The sequence below is a fragment of the Dermacentor variabilis genome, chromosome 2, assembly GCF_050947875.1.
Source record: "Dermacentor variabilis isolate Ectoservices chromosome 2, ASM5094787v1, whole genome shotgun sequence".
NCBI classification, from domain to species: Eukaryota; Metazoa; Arthropoda; class Arachnida; order Ixodida; family Ixodidae; genus Dermacentor; species Dermacentor variabilis.
The window spans coordinates 96,508,646-96,529,480 of NC_134569.1; the positions used below are offsets into that span (position 1 = coordinate 96,508,646).

General features: G+C 43.5%; 2 protein-coding genes across 5 annotated transcripts in view; both read left to right on the forward strand.

Moving 5' to 3' along the window:
• The window catches only part of LOC142572347 (tRNA endonuclease ANKZF1-like), a 42,586-nt gene extending 42,175 nt beyond the window's left edge, over nucleotides 1-411 (forward strand). For all 4 annotated transcript variants that reach the window (XM_075681397.1, XM_075681394.1, XM_075681395.1 and 1 more), the window contains exon 17: nucleotides 101-411. In XM_075681397.1, the coding sequence (XP_075537512.1) occupies nucleotides 101-224 (124 nt within the window). In that variant the 3' untranslated portion in view covers nucleotides 225-411. The remainder of the gene's footprint in view (nucleotides 1-100) is intronic.
• Nucleotides 412-5,908: 5,497 nt separating this feature from the next.
• Polr1B (RNA polymerase I subunit Rpl135) overlaps nucleotides 5,909-20,835 on the forward strand; it is a 65,423-nt gene continuing 50,496 nt past the window's right edge. Inside the window, exons 1-7 of the mRNA XM_075681400.1 lie at nucleotides 5,909-6,144; nucleotides 6,420-6,497; nucleotides 6,577-6,636; nucleotides 9,443-9,517; nucleotides 10,329-10,448; nucleotides 16,831-16,896; nucleotides 18,505-18,579. Coding sequence (XP_075537515.1) covers nucleotides 6,055-6,144; nucleotides 6,420-6,497; nucleotides 6,577-6,636; nucleotides 9,443-9,517; nucleotides 10,329-10,448; nucleotides 16,831-16,896; nucleotides 18,505-18,579 — 564 coding nt within the window. The 5' untranslated portion in view covers nucleotides 5,909-6,054. The remainder of the gene's footprint in view (nucleotides 6,145-6,419; nucleotides 6,498-6,576; nucleotides 6,637-9,442; nucleotides 9,518-10,328; nucleotides 10,449-16,830; nucleotides 16,897-18,504; nucleotides 18,580-20,835) is intronic.

Genomic DNA, 20,835 nt, shown 5'->3' on the forward strand with positions numbered 1-20,835 from the left:
TGCTTATATATGCCATTTCTTTATATGCCAGTGTTATGAACAGCTACATTATTGGATTTATCTGTTTTACATCATCTCATCCTGTATTCTCTCTTTCCAGGCGTTGCTTTATGTGTGGCACTGACATAACTGGAAAAGTTCCGTTTGAATATAGCGCAAACAAATTTTGCACAATGAATTGTGTCAAGGAGCATCGAAAGAAGCCCCAGACCAACCGTGCCTGATGTACCTCAGTCATTGAGATGTGCCTCCTTTCTGCTAAGTCTTGCTTGACAGCTGATCAGTGGCTTCACTGTGTGCTTTTAGATGAAGGTCAAATGAGCAACTTGTGGATGTTTCTGCTTATGCAAGTGTCACTGACTGATTGAGGAAATTGTGCACTTGGAATAAATTATTGTTTTTAACTTTAAATGTCTATTTTGTGATATTTGATTGTATTAATTTGTAAAAGGACAGTATTCACACCAGGCACGTACCCAGGGAGGCCTCCCCCCCACCCACACCCCCGCCCATGCCACCACTCCTCACACACGTTCCTAAACCACCGACAAAATCAATCTGTTCGGCGGTGAAAGCGAAAGCTGTGTGTGACTAACCTTCTGTAGTTTTTTCAGCATCCGTCAGCAGAAAAAATCATCATGTGGGCCGATCCCGGTGATGGTGCAGAAAGGGTCCAAGCTCAATGTTACATACCTCTATGGCGGAGCGAGGAACCTTTAACATGCCTTTTGGGATCTTCAGAATGGGCCCACGTATGAGGAGTGCCTAACACCTGCTTCATCTCCGCCCCAAGTAGGCCCGGCATTGCACTACCTTCGGGCTGGACCCACGTATGGGGCGCGCTAAACGCCTGCTTCACCTCCGCTGTGGGTGTGCCCGGTATTGCACTATCTTCGGGATCGGCCCACGTATGGGGAGTGCTTAACGCCTGCTTCATCTCTGCCGCGGGTCGGCCCGGCATTGCACTACCGTCGAGATTGGCCCATGTATGGGGAGTGCTTGATGCCTGCTTCGCCTCTGCCACGGGTTGGCCTGGCATTGCACTACCGTCGGGATTGGCCCACGTGTGGGGAGTGCTTGACGCCTGCTTCACCTCCGGCGGGGGTCGGCCCAGTGTTGCACTATGTTCGGGCCAGCCTGCGGTTAAGGTGAAGCACTTGGCTTTTCATTTGAAAGCTTTGATTATCGTCAGCTTTCGCTGTCATTCCATCTTCACAGAGTGGAATGGTCAATTTTTTCACTCTTTTTGGTTGATGGTAGTTATCGGCATCTCCTGGGCTGTGAAGGCCAGTTTTCTCATCGATTCGGTGCCTGTGCGATTAGCTCGAGAGGAGTTCAGTTGTCATGATCTATTCAACGATTACACGCATCGCTGTTGCTTCATTAGTTCAATCTTCTTTGTTTAGACTGATCCAGGGACAAAGAAGGCGATTCGGTTCGTAGTGAGCTAGTCTGTATGCTCGTGGAACGAGTTGAGGCCGGAGAAGACACCATTTGCATTTAACTTTTCCTTTTGCTTCATTATTTCCTTGAGCGATGGCTCACCGCGACGCTGGCAGAGCTTCGGAACTATATACCCGCGATATGGGTTAGATAAGGAGGAAAACAAAGTAATGCGAAACAGTGTCCACCATCAGACCCTGAAATAACAGTTAAACATATAAGCAATATGACTGTCACCTGTTACGTCATCTGGCTTTTCCCTAATTGTACAGCACTTTTCGTGCAAAATTGGCAACTAGAGACAAGAATTGCAAGGAGTTGAGAAATTAAGCAATCTGCTAAGGGAGAGAGCCAAGGCGACAGCCAAACCGGAAATAAAAGTGAAAATGAACAAATATAACTGTTGTTTGTGAAAATATTTATCGACCAATATCTTTTTATTTAAAAAGGAAGTAGAGAAAATGCCACCAGAACTGAAGAATAATTCTGTGTGTTTTGAATGACGCTTCTACAGTTATCAGTCGAGCCGCCTGATGTAGCCACTTCTCTGCTGTGCTAATGTAGGTGTTTTTCTAACCTTTCGCAGCGGGCGCAGTATGTCTAGAACCGCAGCGCCCTGCGCTCTACGCAGTTGTACGGGAATGCTGACCATGCATCATTAAGCAACTTCCCAAATAACAACATGAGTCGGTTTTGTCGCTTGGTAGAGCAGTAAACGAGGGATCCAAAAGAACTGTGATTGTTCTGCAAATATGTATTTCTCTATAATTATTCCAGAGCTAATTAAAGAAGCGCTACTACAATTCTTTATTTTACACTTTCGCTTGCTGTTCTTGGCAGTGTTTTTCCTGTGCTACTTTAATGCAAGAGTCCATTTGATGTGGTTCCTTCTTTGCCAAGTAAAGGAGAAGTGTATCTCACAGGTGTACCTGTGAGATACACCTCATTTCAATTCTCTTTTGCGGGTTTACGCGTCTTTATGGTGAATGGTGGATATAATTCACATTTGTACTAGTAAAGGTACCTCCTCCCCCATCTCCCCCCACTTATTTGCATATAAAGGTTACCTTGGGTTTGCTCCCCCCCCCCCAAAAAAAATTCCTGGATGTGTGCCTGATTCACAACAAGGATTTATTTCAGGTAAGGTCTGCAGATGGTCAAACATTGAAACTTCCTCCCTTCATCCATTGCTGACATGGGAAGCCACAGAGGTTTTGGGGATACCATCGTTGCAAGACGAATTTGTCGGAAAGCATCCGAGTCTGACCTTGGCACGCAATTCAATGCACACTAGCAAAGCCATGTCCTGCTGCAAAGCGTTTCAAGGTCTTGCTGCTGGGCAAGTTGGTTCGTGTATGTGTGGAAAATATCAACACGAACTGAGCTGACCACAGAGACAACCATCCAGCTTTTCTATTGTGATCGCCATCGTACGGGCATTCCGAGTGCACCCATGCCAGTGCCGTCATGTTCAAGTTGTATGTAGTATGTGCTATATACAGCTTACTTCGAGCGGGAGAAGAGAATGAAAAATGCGTTCTATGGGCACTACACACAGCCTTACTCTCTCACATGCTATGCTGGAGCACTGGCATGTGAACTTGGGATTTTAAAAAAGCACTTTGCAGAATGGGCGATGCCTCATGAAACATTGGCCACATATCTGGTGGTATAACGTGGCTCTCAGGGAAAATGAGTACATCAGTGCGTCCCTTGTCACGTGGTGGGGCTGAGGACTACCTGCCGTGTCTACTCTGATGTGCCCATATATCGCAGCACCAACATGCCTCATACCATTAACCAGAAGAGCTAACTAGTAAAAGTCCCAGCAACTTCTCTCAGCAGATCTACCAGGAAGCTTTCACTTGACTTCGTATGTTTCCTGCTCAATTATTTTTTCTTGTGATTTTCTCAATTTACACTTTTACGTATTCTTTTACTCTAATGCTGTCTCAGATTGCTCGCTGACTGCAAAGTTCTCTGCCGTCATGCAGTCTACAGGCATAGAACAGTAGCCCGACTTTAACAGTCAGACGTTGCAAAATATTTGCATAGTTTTGATATCAGAAAATATTAAATATTTAATTTTCAAATATGAATATTTAATGCGAAATAGTACTCTATTTGTATTCGAAACTTCCGAGTGTTCGCCCAGCCCTATCTTTATGGGTGGAGACGAGGAGTTATAGGTATAGTTTCAATGCACTATAATAGTGAGAGTCGTCTTACTATCATCTTCACTGTTGACACCGATGACCATGTGCACTGCCCTTCAATTACTCACTGAAACTAAGTGTTGTAGTTGCACTATCACCTGTTCATTTACAAGGTACAATGCATTGACAAAGAAAATGGAGGTGGGGGAGCACCAGCATTTCCACAGCTGAAGGTGTGTTGCTTTGTAGGCAACTCTAAAAATATTGGGCAGATATTCATGGTCATGTTTCACAAGAATAAAATTTTCACTTTTTGGAGCCTTTGATGGGAGGTAAAAAACGTAGTACTAGGGTGTAATAACTTATTGAATCGTTGTTCTTGGTTTAATTCAGTCAAGAAATTCACGAAAATGTACAATGGATGAGGCAATGTGAAGCAACTGTTGTCAGTAGCATGTGACTTGCATCTCTGGCATCATGCTGCTTACTGCATCAGTCGCAAAATATAAGGTGCACTGTGTGAGAGACAGTTTATTTACAGAAAAGGCAGAGAGGGTGGCCTGAGCTGGTGGCTCTGGCCTGCTGCTCTGCGCTTGAGAAAAAGGAAGGCGAGTGAATTATGATTAGAAAGGAAGGGTTACATGCATGCGTATATGAGTAAATCACACAATTGCCCTATTAAAGCAGCTCATCGACTACTCCGCAGGAATGCCCGTTAGCTCTTTTGGTAATCGCATGCCTGCCTCGCAATTATATCAGCTAGATCACAGGCCGAGGACAGGGAAATGCGACAATTTTCTCATACATGACGGTATGTGTAATATCTGAGGATCAACACAAGAAACCTGCCACCACACTATAGGAACCACCGGGCCACTGCATGGTTCAATCACAGAACACGTCTTACGACTGTTCACTGTGTTGATTATCTCTCTCTCTCTCTCCATACTATGGGTGGCATACTAAACTTAAAGGGGCCCTGAACCACCCCTCGGGCTTGGTGAAATAACATAGACCGCGGGTAGCATACGCTGTTGTGAACATCTCAGCCAAGTTCTCTGCTGTCGTACGCGGTCCGTGGAGCTCGCAAGCGGGGCGCGAAGTCTCCTTTTTCTCAAACGCTCTCGTTTCAAAAACCTCATGCTCCTCGCTCTTTTCTGTGTGCTCTATCTCGTCATAAAGCACACTCCAATACGCGGCTGCTATTGGTCGCTGTGCTCGGCTACACCGCGGACGCCGCGAGGTGCCGCCACGAGTCCAGTGGCTAAGCGCATAGAATGGCTAAGCGCACTCCGGCTCTCTGAGGATAGCCGCGTTTGGCTTAGTTTAGCGCGGCATAGGCACCAAATCGGAAATTTGAACTGCGCGCCACGGAGACGTCTCCGCCGTAGCCTTCGCAGTGCAAGGCATTGGAAGGGGAGCACAGCTGAGGCCGTGTTTGATTGCCGATAACTCCGCTTCTGCTGAACGCATTGAAGTACTTTTTGCGGCAGAGTGGTTCTGAAATAGCCTATCTTGTCTTGTCTCATTTGAAACGTCTTTCTCCACTTCTATAAAAAGTGTTTCAGGGCCCCTTTAATTATATATTACATATGCTAATTATATATTTGCGGTAATTTTGGATTCATAAATTTATTTTTAATAGGAAGAGTAATGTTAGAATTAAGATGTAGGGTGTTGATCACCTCCTGAGTACATCGCTTTTTATTGCGTTAGGCATTTGGATCGAGTGTGTGCGCGTGTGTGTGTGTGTGTGCATTTGTGTGTATCACCGCCGTCATTTAATTTGCACTTCGCTCCTCAAAGAGGCAGGACGTGTGTCGGGTGGGATACTGAACTACAGTAGTTCACATGTACCTGGATAACACTTTGCAATGTGGTGAATTAACGCGGTTTAAATCATGGATACGGCATGTAATGCTAACGTATGTAATTTCTCTCGCATTTGCCGCTAGATCACCGCTGAATTTTTCGTATTTCAGTGCTATGAATTCTATAGTATCTGCGCACTAATAGTGCATGCAAACAAAAAAAAAAGAAAGAAAAACGTGACCGCGGTAACTTTTATAAGTTGTGAAAAGCTGCGGGTTTCCGAAAACTGTGAGCTTAACTGCACGCAATAATGATTGCCGTTAGGACTGCGCACTTTAAAAGAAACTGTGATATTCTTTTGGGTGAGCCGGCATCAACTTGGCCATAGAACGCGAGTGCGATTTCCCTGCAGCTGTCCCGAAACTGGAACTGTACTTCTAGTGGCTGCTAAGTTGTTTTGGCCAACACTTTGGCTTGCATGGTCACGTGAGCACGTTCATACCCCCCACCCCTCCCGCCCTTGCACCACGTGAATTTCGCGCGCCGGATAGCAGGTCTGCACGGTGCTACGGTGAACTAGAAAATTTCGAGTTCACTATAGCATTGTAAAAGTTCAACATTTCTGCCTTACGCATCTTCCACAATGGATGCGTTCATTGAGTTTCCAGAGAAGCCTTCGTTGAAGAAAACGTTGTCAAGTGATTTCGGAAAACTGAGCAGTAAACAGCACAAGGTGAATTAGTAGACGTATGATGTTTGCTTTATAAACTGCGCTCTGTGTCTCTAATTTGCAACGACGCTTAAAAGACCTCCGTGCGGGTGGCATTTTGTCGCGTGTAGTTCACTGCATTCTGTTTCTGATCCACGAAGATGGAAGTCTTACTCTCTGTTTTGATGTTTGTGATGATTTGCGGCCAAACCTGCTGCGACTTTTGATCGGTAGATGTTTCTGCGGCGTCTACTTGACAAGTGAAAAATGGCCGGTTGTTGTGTTTCTTGTCCCCACAGGTGATTCAAGATGTGAGCAAAGCGCACGTCGAATCATTTAACTACATGCTCAGGGAGGGTCTCTCGAGGGCCGTAGCGGTAAGGTAATTTTTCTAGTAGTTTATGTTGACTCTTGGCCGGACAGTAAGTGATTTTATGTCGTCTATTTATTTTGCAGGACATTCCACCATGCGAGTTTGCGTTGCCGAATGGAGACCGGGTGAAGCTGGAACTCAGAGTGCGACGTTATGTATTAGTTGTAATGTTGCGCTGTGCTTTTGTCGTGTGGGGTTGATTCATGTGTCTGAATATCTCAACTGGGACCTTGACAGCAAGTTTGCAATAACATCAAGTAAATAGTGGACAACTAATTTAGATTTTCTCCTCATTTCCTGCTCTAAGGGGCCCGTGCAAAATTTCCTAGGCAACATCACTGTACAGTGGAAATTCCTGCTTCATTCACATTGAAAGAACTAGGGCAAATTTTTGTTCATTGTCGACTGCCCATGCACTTGTGTAAAAACGTAGTATAATATTTTGCTAGTTTTGTTGTTTACCACTATGCAAATGTGTTTGTTTTACTTCAAGTTTTGTTAAAGGAGTACTGACACAAAAATTTTGTCCTGCTTTTCTTGCTGTCTTAGGTAGCTGTTGACAATTATCATATGAAGCCTCAGTTCCTTGAGAGATATACAAATAATTACATTACCTTTTAATTTCACCCATTCAGAATGTGCATCAAGCATGATGTGGCTTTGGACATGAAAAAGGAGACTATTCACATCACCATAAGTGAGTGTGGTGGTCATATACCAAACAACTGAAGAGTGTGCCAGTCAGCCGGTGCAATGAGAGAAGGCCACACAATGACCGTGCCGCCAAAAGCTGGCAAATTGGCCAGTCCAATTGTGCGCTCCTCTTGGGAATGCGGGGGAACCCACTCTCCACTCTTATTCATTGAAGGGCTGAATGGACTCTGCTTTCGGTAGCACAGTCATATTATGTGTGTGTATGCTTCAGTAGTGGCTTGTACCATGAGACCTCCACATTTGGCTTCAGTACTGAGCCGTGTTTTTCATGTATGAAGCCGTGCTGCACTTGGCATGTAATTTGAACTGGTCATATTGAAAAGTAAAGTAATTAATTATTTGTTTGTGCTTCGAGGAATTGAAGCTCGATCCTTAGCACAAATATCGGGTCAAAAGCTATCCAATGAATAATTAAAGTGGGACGAGCATTTTTTGCCATTAGTCCCTTAACCAGTGTAATTGCAAAACTATATGACAAGCTTGCAGGATATCTAGGGCTTCATGTTGAAAGTTATTAAACGAACTATTTATTTCAGTTTCAAACACTTATTTATACAACCTTACTACTGTGTCTTGCCTTTATTTGTTTGACTTTGTTGCGATGTCAGCTTTTAGGTGTGTCTAGGGCTTGCATTTCTGAGTAGCTTCGTAACTGTGTAGGACAACTGTTGTCACAGGATAGCTTGTTAGAGCTGAGAACATTTTAAATCATTGCAAGTGAATTTCATTCTGTTGGGTAGCATTTCATGGCTTCTGGAGGGTGAGGGTTGGGCCAAGTCATATATATATATATATATCTATTATTTTTTCACAGGATGAATACAATTGTGTGCGCACACACTTACAACTCCATAGCCAAAGGCTAGTAGTAGGGCCATTTGCAAAAATGCACTTGCCAATGATAAAAGTTAACAAATAAATGCAATATACTCGAGTAGCAACAGATGGACACTCACAAAAAATATATATGAAAGCTTGCACCATAACAGTGATGGAGAGCAGTTAATTAGTAAACAAAAGCTCATTTGCAATACTGACTTCATTGTAAAGAAAAAGAAAATACACGTGTTTGTCCTTTATATAGGGAGGAAAATAAACAGCAGTTGTTTTGAGTACATTTCAAAGACACTGTGGTCCCTCAGCCAATTATGAGTTTACTGAATTTAAGTTCTCCACAAAAATGTTGTCATAAACCTGCATTGCAAATTTCTAGTCGTTCACACAACACAGCTGTCAGCCTTGTGGTGGATATACAGTCTTGTAGCATATGTCATTCAGAAATGATGTTTAATAATGAGTGAACTTGGAATATTCTTTCTCCACTTCAATGAGCTCGAAGTTGTCGTTTAATTGTTCCATTTGTACTCCTATCAGGCCAATTGCACATCCACCTGTTTCTCTCACTTTCCACTTAGTTCTGAAGCAGTGCGGTAGCAGTCAAACTGGTTTGTCCAGAAGGGCCATTATGAGGCTGCTGTGGAAGTGAAGGGGCTGAGGTTATGACTTGGAGTGCAGCCGTTGATGCCTTGGCTAACCTTTTGTGCCTGTGTGTGTTCAGGTTTCCATCAGCTTAAAGCAGTAAAACAACAGCGACACACTTCTGGCATTGTGTTGCAGGAAGGCAGACTATATGTCTTGCAAGCATGGTTGCATCTATTTGTTGACATTGATGAATTGCCCTCATCACCTGGCTGCACCTGTCTTGTACCGATTAGATGCTCAAGCTAGGGTCAGATTCAAGGCATCAGTCTGGTCTGTAAAGATAAGGGGAGTTCTGTTATAAACGCAGTGCTTTCTACAAATGTGAAGTGCTTTTGATCTGTTTATTATGAAGTGCACAGGGTTTTAATGTCCAGTTTTCGTTATGTCTGGGTCAAGAAAAGGCAGTGTAGTCGCATCTGCCATTCAAACTGTCATTGAGCCTGTGGGCTGTTGTGTCATTTGAGACTTTTAGAAACTACTATCCAAAGCTTTTCAGTAGCCAATAATGCCAAAACTCAAGAATAACCTTTTGGATCCAAAGTTAGAAGTTTCACTGTAGTATTAGATTTGACAGCTATTTGACTTGGTGCAAAGCAACATGCAATGCAGTCTTGTGACTACATTGCCAAAACCTAACTATGGCATTACAGTGGGGTTGCGTGTCAGCCATGGTCAGTACTGATTAGTTCCGTGGTTTCTGCTTGATCTGCTATGCACTTACCTGTCATTGTTAATGTTGTGTGGTCTATGCAGGATCCTTACATCGGCAGCCCCATGATTAGCAAAAACACCATTGGAGTTGTGACACCACAGGTCTACCCGGCAGAGGTGGGTTATAGGCAAGCCTAGCTTCCTTTATAATGCTGAGCCGGGATATTGTAACAGTTCTATTCCAATAGTGTTCCTTATGCTCTTCACGAGTGGTCCTAGTGGGGCTCCGCCACGTTATCACCAGGATCAGCCAGCCGGGAATGTGGATGATAAAAAAAACGAACAGAAAACAAGTGAGAGGGATCCTTACAATACTATACCGGCCATGTACACTCGGTGTCACTCACGTGTAGAACGCGGGAATGGCAGCCTCCGGGGCACTCCCGAGGCAGCCAGCGGCATCAAATGGTAGCTGCTGGGCATGTTTGGGCACAGCAACTACTGTCAGATGTCATTGGCTGGCTTTGAGCACTTTGGAGGCCGCTGTTCCCTCGCTCTACACAAGGGTGACACCGACTGTACTTGATGTGCATAGCTGCTGGTAATGAGTACATACATGATACAAATGAATAGTTTTTGCACAGCAAAGGTTTGGCCTGGAAAGGGAGATGGGGGAGATGTGGTTATATAGTATAAAAAAATGTGCTACACATGCTGAGATACAGTAAGAAGTCCAGTAGCGTAACCCCACTTGATAGTGCTGAGTGTGATTTTTAGTCGCAGCATACACGCACTGTCTGGAAGGAAATATTGTTTGCAGCTTCCAATTTTCGTAAACGTTCATGGCATTGACAGTAGACTAGGAAGAGGCATGTTTCTTTACTGTAAAGGTTTTTTTACGCTGTACTTACAGAGACTGACCAATATACGCTGTATTACTGTTCCTTCCTGGCATGCATTTTATGACGCATGTTGTTCTTGCATACAGTGTAGAAATCGGGGCACCACCTACAGAGGCAAATTGGATGTCACAATTGTGTGGAGCATGAATGGTACTCATCAAGACACCGTCAAAAAGACAGTGGGGGAAGTTCCCATAATGGTCAAGGTAGGTGAAATTTATTATATTAGTTAGAATTCATTTCCTTGTCGTATTCCCACCTACCTTCTGTTATGTGGCAGAGAAGCCCCTAACGTCCTAATTATTTTTGTCTGGCTCTAAATCTCCTACACTTAAAGGGACACTAAAGGCAAATGTTAAGTCAACATCAATTGTTAAAATACCATTCCAGAAACCTCGCAGCACTTCTCTTGTGCCAAGAAAATGTGTACCTTGAAAGGAAATTGTGTCTGAAGGGTTTGCTTACTTCTAGCGCAGTTCAAATTGCCCACCCCCAGTGGGGAGTGATGACATTGCTTATGCCATCACTGCCCTTTACTGTCGTAGGTGAGTAAAATGGCGCCTGACAGACAGCGCTACAGTTTTTGCGCAATACGGAAATGCACAGTCTTAGAAAAACTGTGCCAAAATAGAGCATAAGATTTGCCGCTATAGCTTCTCGTATTCAAGTAGCATGGACCATTTGGGTATCCCGCAACATCACATGGACTTGTAGTTTAGGCAAGCTTTGCGAGCCAGCAAAACCAGCGACAATGAACTACTGAAACGCGAAAGCATGAGTGGCACAGAGTCAAGAGAAAAGTAAACCTTCCGACTGCCTGCATCATTGTCAAGGGTAACGTCAATGAGTTCTTTTTCTAAAGATCAAATAGAACTTGGCAAGTAGCATTTCATACCATCTTTTAATGCAATGCAATTATATTTTTATAAAGAGTGGTTGAGTTCTAATGACAGAGTTATAACACAGTTGACTTCCGTTCTTTTTCTAAAGATCAAATAGAACTTGGCAAGTAGCATTTCATACCATCTTTTAATGCAATGCAATTATATTTTTATAAAGAGTGGTTGAGTTCTAATGACAGAGTTATAACACAGTTGACTTCCATTAATTTGACACTGACAGGACTGACGAAATTGATCGAATTATCCAGTGGGTTGAATTAAGCAAGATACAGAATAAATGGCAAAACATCTGCTGATTTGTTTGGCAGCGTTTGCCTGATTCTAACACGCACCTGAATCAAATGTGTGCCCGCTTTCCATGTGTCCAAAGCAGAAAACTAGCATGCAGATAACATTAAAACTCCTAAATAAAGTATAAATCTAATGTGCACTCAATCTTTTAGCGAGAAAAATGTACACTGGTCTAATATGTGCTGCACAGGTGGCCAGTTTTCTGAAGTCAGCTTTGTCGCATTAAAGCTATGTTATGCAACAAAGCATACAAATGCCGCAAACATGGTTTCCGGCTAAATTTTCTTGGAAAAGAAAAAGGTGCATTAGAGTCAGGTAAACACCGTAATTAGACATTGTGAGCTACCGCTATTACTTGAAAATCTTCCTAGGGCAGGTCGACAATAGGCTTTTTTTTAATGGTTGATGACGTGTTCAATGCATTCACTGTCTCATAAGCTATGTTGAGACAAACACTGCTAGTAAAGAGGTTGCTATTGGGGTCATCATAGAGATCAGGCGCATGCATGCTGACTGGTCAACGTTGAATTATCTGGTGAGGCCAATTTTGGGATAGAAATGTGAAAGGTTGTGCCCATAGAAATGCATGGGCACAGGCCGGGAACAATGGTCGGGATCAAATCAACCGGAGTCGAACTAACAAAAGACTACTGTGGTGAAGAATGCTTACACCATTGGCATTGGGCTAGTACTTTAATGTCCCAGGTGAGTCTTAAATCGTCTCCTGCATTTAATTTATCGATTAGTAAAGGTTTGTTCTTTGATAATATTGACACCTTAGATATTCTTGAGCATTAATCTTTCACATTAGCATGACTCGATATTTGCCTTTAGTGTCTATTTAACAAAACTTTCGTACTTTGTGCCAACAGAAAGTGCAGTTTTCTGGTGGGATATTCAATTCCTGCAGAGCAATTATTTGTATGAGGACCTGCTGGGCTGTCAAAACTGCATCTTTTCTTTGAGTGCAAATGTGATGTGTAGGCTTCTGTCATGTGCTTGCTTCCTTTTGCTGTCTTATGCTGCCTTGATGCAAGCACATAGAAAAGAGTCTACCCCTTTTTGCGTAATTTTATTGCAGCAGTGTAGTTGTCTCGCCTTTTTCGCAAACAGTCAATCAGTAATATACAGATTAGCTGCCATTTCAATTCTTTTTTTTCTGCTGCTGGCAGCCTGTTTTCTACATTCATTATTACTTGCTTCCTGCATTTTTTCAGGCTTTTTAAGGTAGTGTGTTTACCATCGGGGAAAACCTGGAATACTGGAATTTTTAAGGAATTTGTTAGTTATAGAAAATTCAGGAATGAAAGGGGGACTTTTCACCTTGGTAGCACTGAATTGGGGAAATTGGAAGATACAGGGGTAATGGCAGAAGATAATGGCAGAGAGGGTAATGGCAACTTTCAGCTGAACCTTCGTGATACACAAATAAGGGCGTCTTTTGCCAATTCTCTAAGCGTGAGCCTACTAGGTGGTTGGAATATTATGAAATGCACAATCAAGTCTGATCTGATAGTGCATTCTAACCGGCTTACAGGTTATTGGTAGGACTAGTTGAAAATTATGAGCTGGCAATAACTTGTCAGGCTATAAACCACCATTTTTTCCTTGTGCCTAAACCATCAGTGTCGTAGTATGCCAGGGAATTCTATAAAAGCAGTGAGGGAAACCTGTGAAAATCGAGGAATTTGTAAATTACAACATTGTAGACAATGAGCAAAATGAGAACAAGGTGAAAGCAGGAGCCAACATTTCGACAAGCGGACTTGTCTTTTTCAAGGCGACAAATGCTTTCCTCGGCACAGTATATATAGTTAGGGTTCTTCTAAAGGCTCTCGAGAGTGTGGTAGGCGGGTGGGGGAGGCAATGACTGAAGGTGTGTTAACAGTGAGGGTGTAGAAGTGAAAATGAAAATAAAGGGGTGCTATGCACGTTAAAGGGGTGCCGGCACGTCAACGGCCGAGTCATTGCCTTGTGCATAGCACCCCTGTATTACCTGCTTCACTGACTTCCAGCAAAGCATAGCAAATATGCTTGAATATGCTTGCTATATCTCGAATTTGCTATGCTTAAATTTCAAGCTATGGGCAACAGCACTTTTCATTTGGTTGCTTAGTGTTTTCTTTTTCCTCCCTTTCTTTCTCTCTTTTTTTTTTCTTTTATTGATATATTTATTCCATTTCAGTAACTTTTTCACGAGCACCATTTTCTGTTGCTCCTTTTATTACCATATTTACTCAAATCTAACATGCACCTTTTTTCCGATAAAATGGGTTAAAAAATTGTGTGCTTGTTAGAATCGAGTACGACCCTAAATCTGCGTTACCATATCGTCATAGGCATTTCAATATGGCCGCCTCATACGCGCTTTCAGCCTAGCTGCCGTAGCTTCCTCTATGCGCTGTAGTATGTGTGCTTAAGCAGTGCATCCTTTGGCTTAGGTTAATGCACCGTCTGTCTTCGCGGTCTTCCCGTTTTCTGCGTTTGCTCTATAAGCATGGAAGTGCCGACTGCAAAGACATGCCGAGTTCATCACTGTCTCAAATAAAAGGAAAGTGATCACATGTGTGGAGGCGGAGGGAAATCGGGCCTCATCACGGGCGTTCGGAGTTCCCAAAACTTGTGTATGGGACTGGCGCAAACAGGAGAAGCGTTCTACACCGGTGGCTGCTAGGCACGGCACAGCCTCGTGGTCCCTGTCTTGAAAGTGATCTGCAATGGACACAAGAGTCTACACATCTAGGTGCACCGCGCTGTGTTCTCGTCACTTAGTTCGTGAAGCGAGAGGTTGCACAAAAGTTAATTCCTTCGCTTCTGCTACTTCCTCACTCCAGCATTTTGTAAAGAGTTTCCGCAGTCATTGAGTGAGACATGTTCATGTTTGCTTGTGCGCGCGTGACACCATGCTTGTTAATTTAGTTAGTGAGCGAATGTTTAAAAGTTTATAAGGCCAATAAAACTAGTACAGTGAAACCTCGTTAAACCATAGTTGACCGGAGCTCGGAAAAAGTATGTACTAAATGGTAGCACTGCTTAACCGAAATAGCATGAGATCGCCCACTTACCTGTCCAAAATGGAACTCAGAGAGAGTGCAATGAAAGGGGAATAAAACATGCAGTATTTATTCACTTTGCGCGACAAAAGTGTTATTTTCGTTTGATGCTGTGGTGGCCTAACAGCGACGGCCGCGGCCTCAAATTTACTGAAGCTGCGAGCCAGCTTTTCAGCCGGCCTCCTCTCTCGGCAAACACTCGCATGGCAGATTCCTCGTTGGCGTTGCATATTCTCCATGCACGAGCGCGGTAGCGTTGCAGATTTTGGAGTGCTGTTCTCGTCATGATGATTGCATTCATGAGGCTGACGTAACTCGCTTCTGCCTCTGTCAGGCCTGAATTGCCCATGCTGTCGCTTTCCGTGTCGTCCTTATCAATGTTGCTAGGCGACACTTCGGCAACAGCAGTGGCAATGATGGTGAAAAGTCAACCTTGTAGCGGACATCTCTTCGCGGTTGCAGCAGCGCTGCCTAGGAGCTGTTTCGCATTCCAGGTGCTACATACCGTAGTGAACAGTAGATCCCTGTCGCGTGCCAGTGCCTACTTCTTCGTGTCACGTTAAATAGCACAAATGATCTCTAATTTTTCTTCTATGCTGAGCACCTGGCGTCTTTTTTATCTGAGCTTCGGCAATAACGCTAATCCTTGCTTGCACGACGCCACAACGCTCTCTGGCACTGTGCTGAAATGATGTTGATGGGACTTCACACGCAAACAAACAGGGTGCTTGGATGTCGTTGTTCTGATCTCGGAGGCTTGTTGTTCTGCCGGGCGACCCAATGGAGACCACGCACCACTGTTTTTGCGCGACGAAAAGTGGAAACACTACGTGTTAACCGATATGTATGCAATAAGCTGGTACGGTTTATGTGGATACAAAACACATTATGTTCGATGGTCGCTGAGTCGAGGATTGGACTTTACTACTTTTAAAACAAAACTACTGTTTAAGGGGGTACAGTTTAATGAGGTTTTACTGTATCCTTACTTTTTCTATAGCTGCCTACTAATTTGCTATCGTAATCGATGCTTTTTTCAGGCAAAACTGCGAATTTTTTTATTTATTGCAACTTTAGTGTATTGGGAGTAAATCTTTGTTTTTTCAAAATGAGAGAAAGTTGTATTTCTGTACGAAATAATGAGGCGCACGATACTGTAAAGGACTTTCCTTCTTTTTGAGGTCATGGCAAACGAGTGCGCGTTACAATCGAGGGCTGTTTTCCTTCCTTTTTTTTGGGGGGGGGGTCATGGGAAATGGGTGCGCATTACAATCGAGGGTGCATTACAGTCGAGTAGATATGGTATCTCTTTCAGAGAGACGATAGCTCTCTGACCTCTAGCGAAGCAGGTAATAAAGGGGTGCTATGCACATGACTGTTGATGCACCAGCTGACATAGGGCCTTGTCACCGGCCATATGCATAGTACCACTTTCTTTTCATTTTCAATTCTACACCCTTGGTGCAAACACACCTTCGGTCGTTGCCTCACCCACCCGCCTTACCCCCCCTGCCCTTTAGAAGAACCCTACCTATGTATACTGTGCTGAGGAAAGCGTATGTCGCCTTGAAAAAGACAAGCCCACTTGTCTAAATGTTGACTCCTGCTTTTACCTTGTTCTCATATTGCTCATCATCTTGAATTTCCATCTCCCGTCTTTTCCCTGAACATTGTAGGCAAACTGGGCGTTTTACTGAATGAGTAGGAGGCATAAACGTGAGCAGCTTGACAGGTGCTGTCACTTTGTGAGGCAGAGCTGAACCACACTAGAATAGAACTAACATTGCATCAACCAAATATACTCTACTTTGCTGTTGATGTAAGTTTTTGGCAGTGGCGAATCGTGACACAATTATGCCTCTGCGAAAACTTATGCCAGCAGCGAAAAAAAATGCACTTGGTTACTGCAATATTAGCTCTGTGTTTTTCTGGTGGAGCTCTGCACCACCAGGTGGCTGCACTGCTCCGGCTGCTTACGTTTACGGCTATGCCCCTCCGGTAAAATGTCCAGTCTGCCTGCGTTAACTGGAATACCGGACAAGCTAAAACTCTCTAATGCATAATGGTTAACAATTGCCTGGTCAAAATTCGCTATTCACTGAAGCAAAAAGCACAGCACGTTGCGGACAAACAAAGAATAAGCTCGACACACTTAGCATGTTTTTTTTTGTTGTCCTGGTCCGCAAATGCAATATATATTCTACTAAAGTGAGTAGTAAACAAGGCCAAATAGTAACATTTATTTGTTCATCTACCTTAAAGTAATTGCAGTGTATGTTCTTCATGTATAATGGAACCTGTTGTATTTGTCCGTGTGAATTTAATTTTTTTTGCTTGTGCAGTCTCAGGCTTGCAACATTGCCAAGATGTCACCTGCAGAACTCGTTAGGAGGGGAGAGGAGTCGGGGGTAAGTATTTTTTTGGTTTTCTGGCAGCGCACTTTTGTGCTTCATGATTCAGTCCAAAAGTGATGAAGACATTTTTATGCACCTACATTGATGTTGTTTTACTGCTAAACATTACTTGTAAGAAGCATGCTACATAGATGAATGTGTTACATAGATAGCTAAAAGTGAGAAAGCTTGTGAGAGAGCTTGTACTTGTGACGTAAAAATGACCAGAGCTGCCGACTCCAATGCAGGAAAAGGTAGGGGAGAAATGCTTGCCAGTGCAGGTTGAAGTGATGGGCAAATTTCTGCTGTGAGGAGCATAGCACGCCTCTTCACACTGTCGCAAATCATTTCATTTTCTTCTGTCTCTACTGTTACTAAACCCTCTTGACAGAGCCTCGTGGTAGAGTACACCCTGCTGAACAATGCTTTGTAGCTTCCAGTGTATATGACAAATTTCGAACAGGCTGTGGGAAGAGGCCCTTTTATGGCAGGTGACTTTTAAATTTCGAATGAAGCCTTGGAAAAGAAGCACATGAAACCTGTAGAATGACTGCAGCGTGGGCAAGTTGGAACATATTCATTATAAACTATGCACAGAATAATGAGGACACAGTTATTTCTTCAGTCATAAGAGCACTGTATCCTTGTCATTCTTTGCTTGTGTTGTTCGTTGTTTTGTGCATTGTTTATAGCGAAGGTAGGAAAACAGGCTGCATAGTTCCTTTACAGTGATTTTGAGTAAATGTGGAAGTACGAACATAATCACACATTTTTGGTATGAATGATTTTAGACACATTGAGTGTAGAATTGTGTAACCAAAGAAAATTGGTATGACCAGTTGTCAAATTGTGGGTGAACTTTATTGGATGCATAATTTAGATACATGCTGACTTTATGTTGTTGACTTTGTTTGCATATGTAGAATTTAGATATTTATACTGCTTTCCTAGGCAAATATGTTGAGGCATACTTAACTGCAGCTCAAATGTCTCATGGATTGATGAAAGTTCATAGTATAAACAATTGTGCACACAATTGAATTTAAGGTATCATTTCTGTCTAGTTTCAGCTCCTATACATAACAGAAGCAAGTTTTAAAGCTTTGTATTTTCTCATTGCAAAGGTACCATTGCAAATTTGATGTTCTAGAATGTTAAAAGAGTAAAAGTATTTAGCTGTGTTTTCTACTTGGAGACTTTACCAGAAACCTAGTGTGATTGAATATGGGCAGTTATGCTCTTTTGTATATGTACAGTGCTCGTGGAATGAAACCCGACAGGGAAGTTAAGCAACTAGAACACTTTATATTGGCAATTGACTCTAGAGAACCATGTCATGTCACTATGAATCTGGTCACTAAAAGTGGTGTGGACTATGATCTAAATGTACAGGCCAAAATTATGGCTACGTCGCACGAACTGTGCACTGTGGAAACAAAAGTATGTGCATTAGTTAGCCCAGCACTTCATTCCATGAGCACTGTGCACATTGGTAAAGCCAGTAACAAGTCCCCACACAAGGTTTTTTTCCCTGAAACAAACGAAAAAATAACATTAATGAAGACATTAGACACTGCCTTGTTGCGGAGATGAACTGTTCTTGATATAGATTTTGTTTTTCAGGAATTTGGAGGTTATTTTGTCGTCAATGGCAATGAGAAGATTATCAGAATGCTTATCATGACCAGGAGGAATTATGTGAGCATTACTTATGGGTTATATTACCATTCTTAGCATGCACAAGGAGTTGCCTTGGAATGTGGTGTATCCTCCTGTGACCGCATGTCTAGATGCATGGACATAAGGTTTTGTTCTTTCAATGTTGAACCAGGAAAGAAAAAGAAAATCGCTTCCAACTTGAATCGTATTGGCACCATATAACAGCAATTTATTCGCCCTCTTATTGCTGCCAATTCTTTAAGTAAACAGATGCTACTTTGTGTGGGACCATTGTACCATCACCGACAAAAAATGCCTTTGAAGGACACTTCTAATGCCATCAAATTGAGCGACTATCCTGGATCAACACAATGAATTGCAAAGTGGTTACCTTGTGTTTAGGTAAATACAAGGGTTCTTTACCTGTATACACTTGAGAGCTGGTTGCCTTCCACATACACTTGAGCCTTGTTATAACGAAATGGGATATAACGAAGTGAATTCAACTTCCCATAGAATCCTCTTAGAGATCCACGTATTTAAAACCTTGTTGTAACGAATTAAAATTGTTCTGCCAATGGATACAGCGAACCAGATTCGTCTCTGAAGCAAAAAATACTGACTGTTGCGCATCGAGCATATCGCTTTCCACTAGGTTTGGTAGTTGTTTGGCGTGACAGTTCAAAATTCCGGTTTCGAATACTCCGTGCACATGGTGGCGGTGCACATGCAGCACTTCTCTCTTATCACACACTCATGCTGTGATGTGTAGCTAGACACGCAGGCACGCCACATATCAATGATTATGCTTGCGCACGGCATTCTAAAAACCAGTGCCTCAACTTTTCTCTCTCTCACTGCAGCACGTGGCACTGGCTGGTGCAGCTAGACGTGACTTCCAATATTGCGCCAGTGCAATCTCTTAGGCCACTAGCCAGCCAAGCCAAGGTGGCATGCTCACATAGTGAGGTCACGGGGCCACGAGAGAGTGCCGGATGAGATAGTTTCAGTTTTACAGGCTGAACACGTCCATTTATACGGCTGACAGTTTTTCTGCCACTGTGCTAAGCTCGCAATCTTGCGCAATCTGCTAAACTCGCAATCTCGCGAAAGTAAAACTATCTCCGAAAGTCATTGAGGTCACCCAAGACTACTGCTCCAGCTGCATAGTTGGCACACTGTGTTGTGTGCCATGTGCTGCTTGAACACGACAGACTTGCATCATGGCATGCTCTCTCTTCTCTTGGAGTACGTCACTGTTTTGCCGATTCACAGTACGAGCGAGCCAGGTGGAATGCAGAAAGCCGAAGCAAAAGACCATCACATTGGAACAGAAGGAGGCTATCGTAAAGTCTGTCGCATCGTGTGCTAAAAAGTTGCGTGTTGCACATGTCGGAGAGTATTTTGCTGCTTTATTAAAGTTTCAACTGTTGTGAAGTCGGAGGTCTGAGTGGCCATGAAGGTTCCATGGATGATGCCGTGCCAGGTGGCGGGAGAAAGAAAGGTCCCAAGCAACGTTTAAGAGATGAGAAAAAGGTTTATATACAAATTTACATGATTGAGTTTTACAAAAACGGCTCCAGGGCTCTTGGAGCACACTACATGCTAAAGTCTTTGCATGTCTAAGCACACCCACAACAGTCCAGCTCCGCTTTTTATCCAGTTCATTCCCCCATTTCACTTGTCAAAAGAATTCACTGTTCTCAGCCAATCACAATTGTCGACCCGTTGGCAAAATCCCGTCCATTTTGTCGCATCGTTCTGCTGGACTCTGTCTCCAACATTGCATGATCAGCCCCACATAAGAGGCAACGATGTGGCAAACTGTGAACCTGATGTCAACGCTTTTCCCACGGGGAGTCCTCGACAATGGCCCCTTTCATCAATTAATGGCCTCTCCATGACGGTCAACTTGTCAGGGTCAGGAGACTGGCCTTTGCTGTAGTCTGAGGGCTGCGGTTGTTGTCGTCTCGAAGTGAGCTGCCAGTGTTTGCATGTTGCCCTCGGCGCCAGGTCCACTTACAGTCCGGGCAGGTACTCATCTTGCCCTTCAGCCCTGGGTGGCTGAAAAGCTGAAGGTATGGAACATAACTGCTTGTTCGATAGTCTCACTTGACACTGTTGTAGTCACCAGCTCCCTGGCCTTGAGAAAACGAAGTCTGAATAGCACTCCACAGCTGCACGTCTACTGGGGAAGCTTCCTTTGTTCCAAGGGATCGCCAGGCACAACACATACGTGGCCATGTAGCGGTTCGGCGGCCCATGTAGCTGTAGTCTTCTTTGCCATTGGGCATA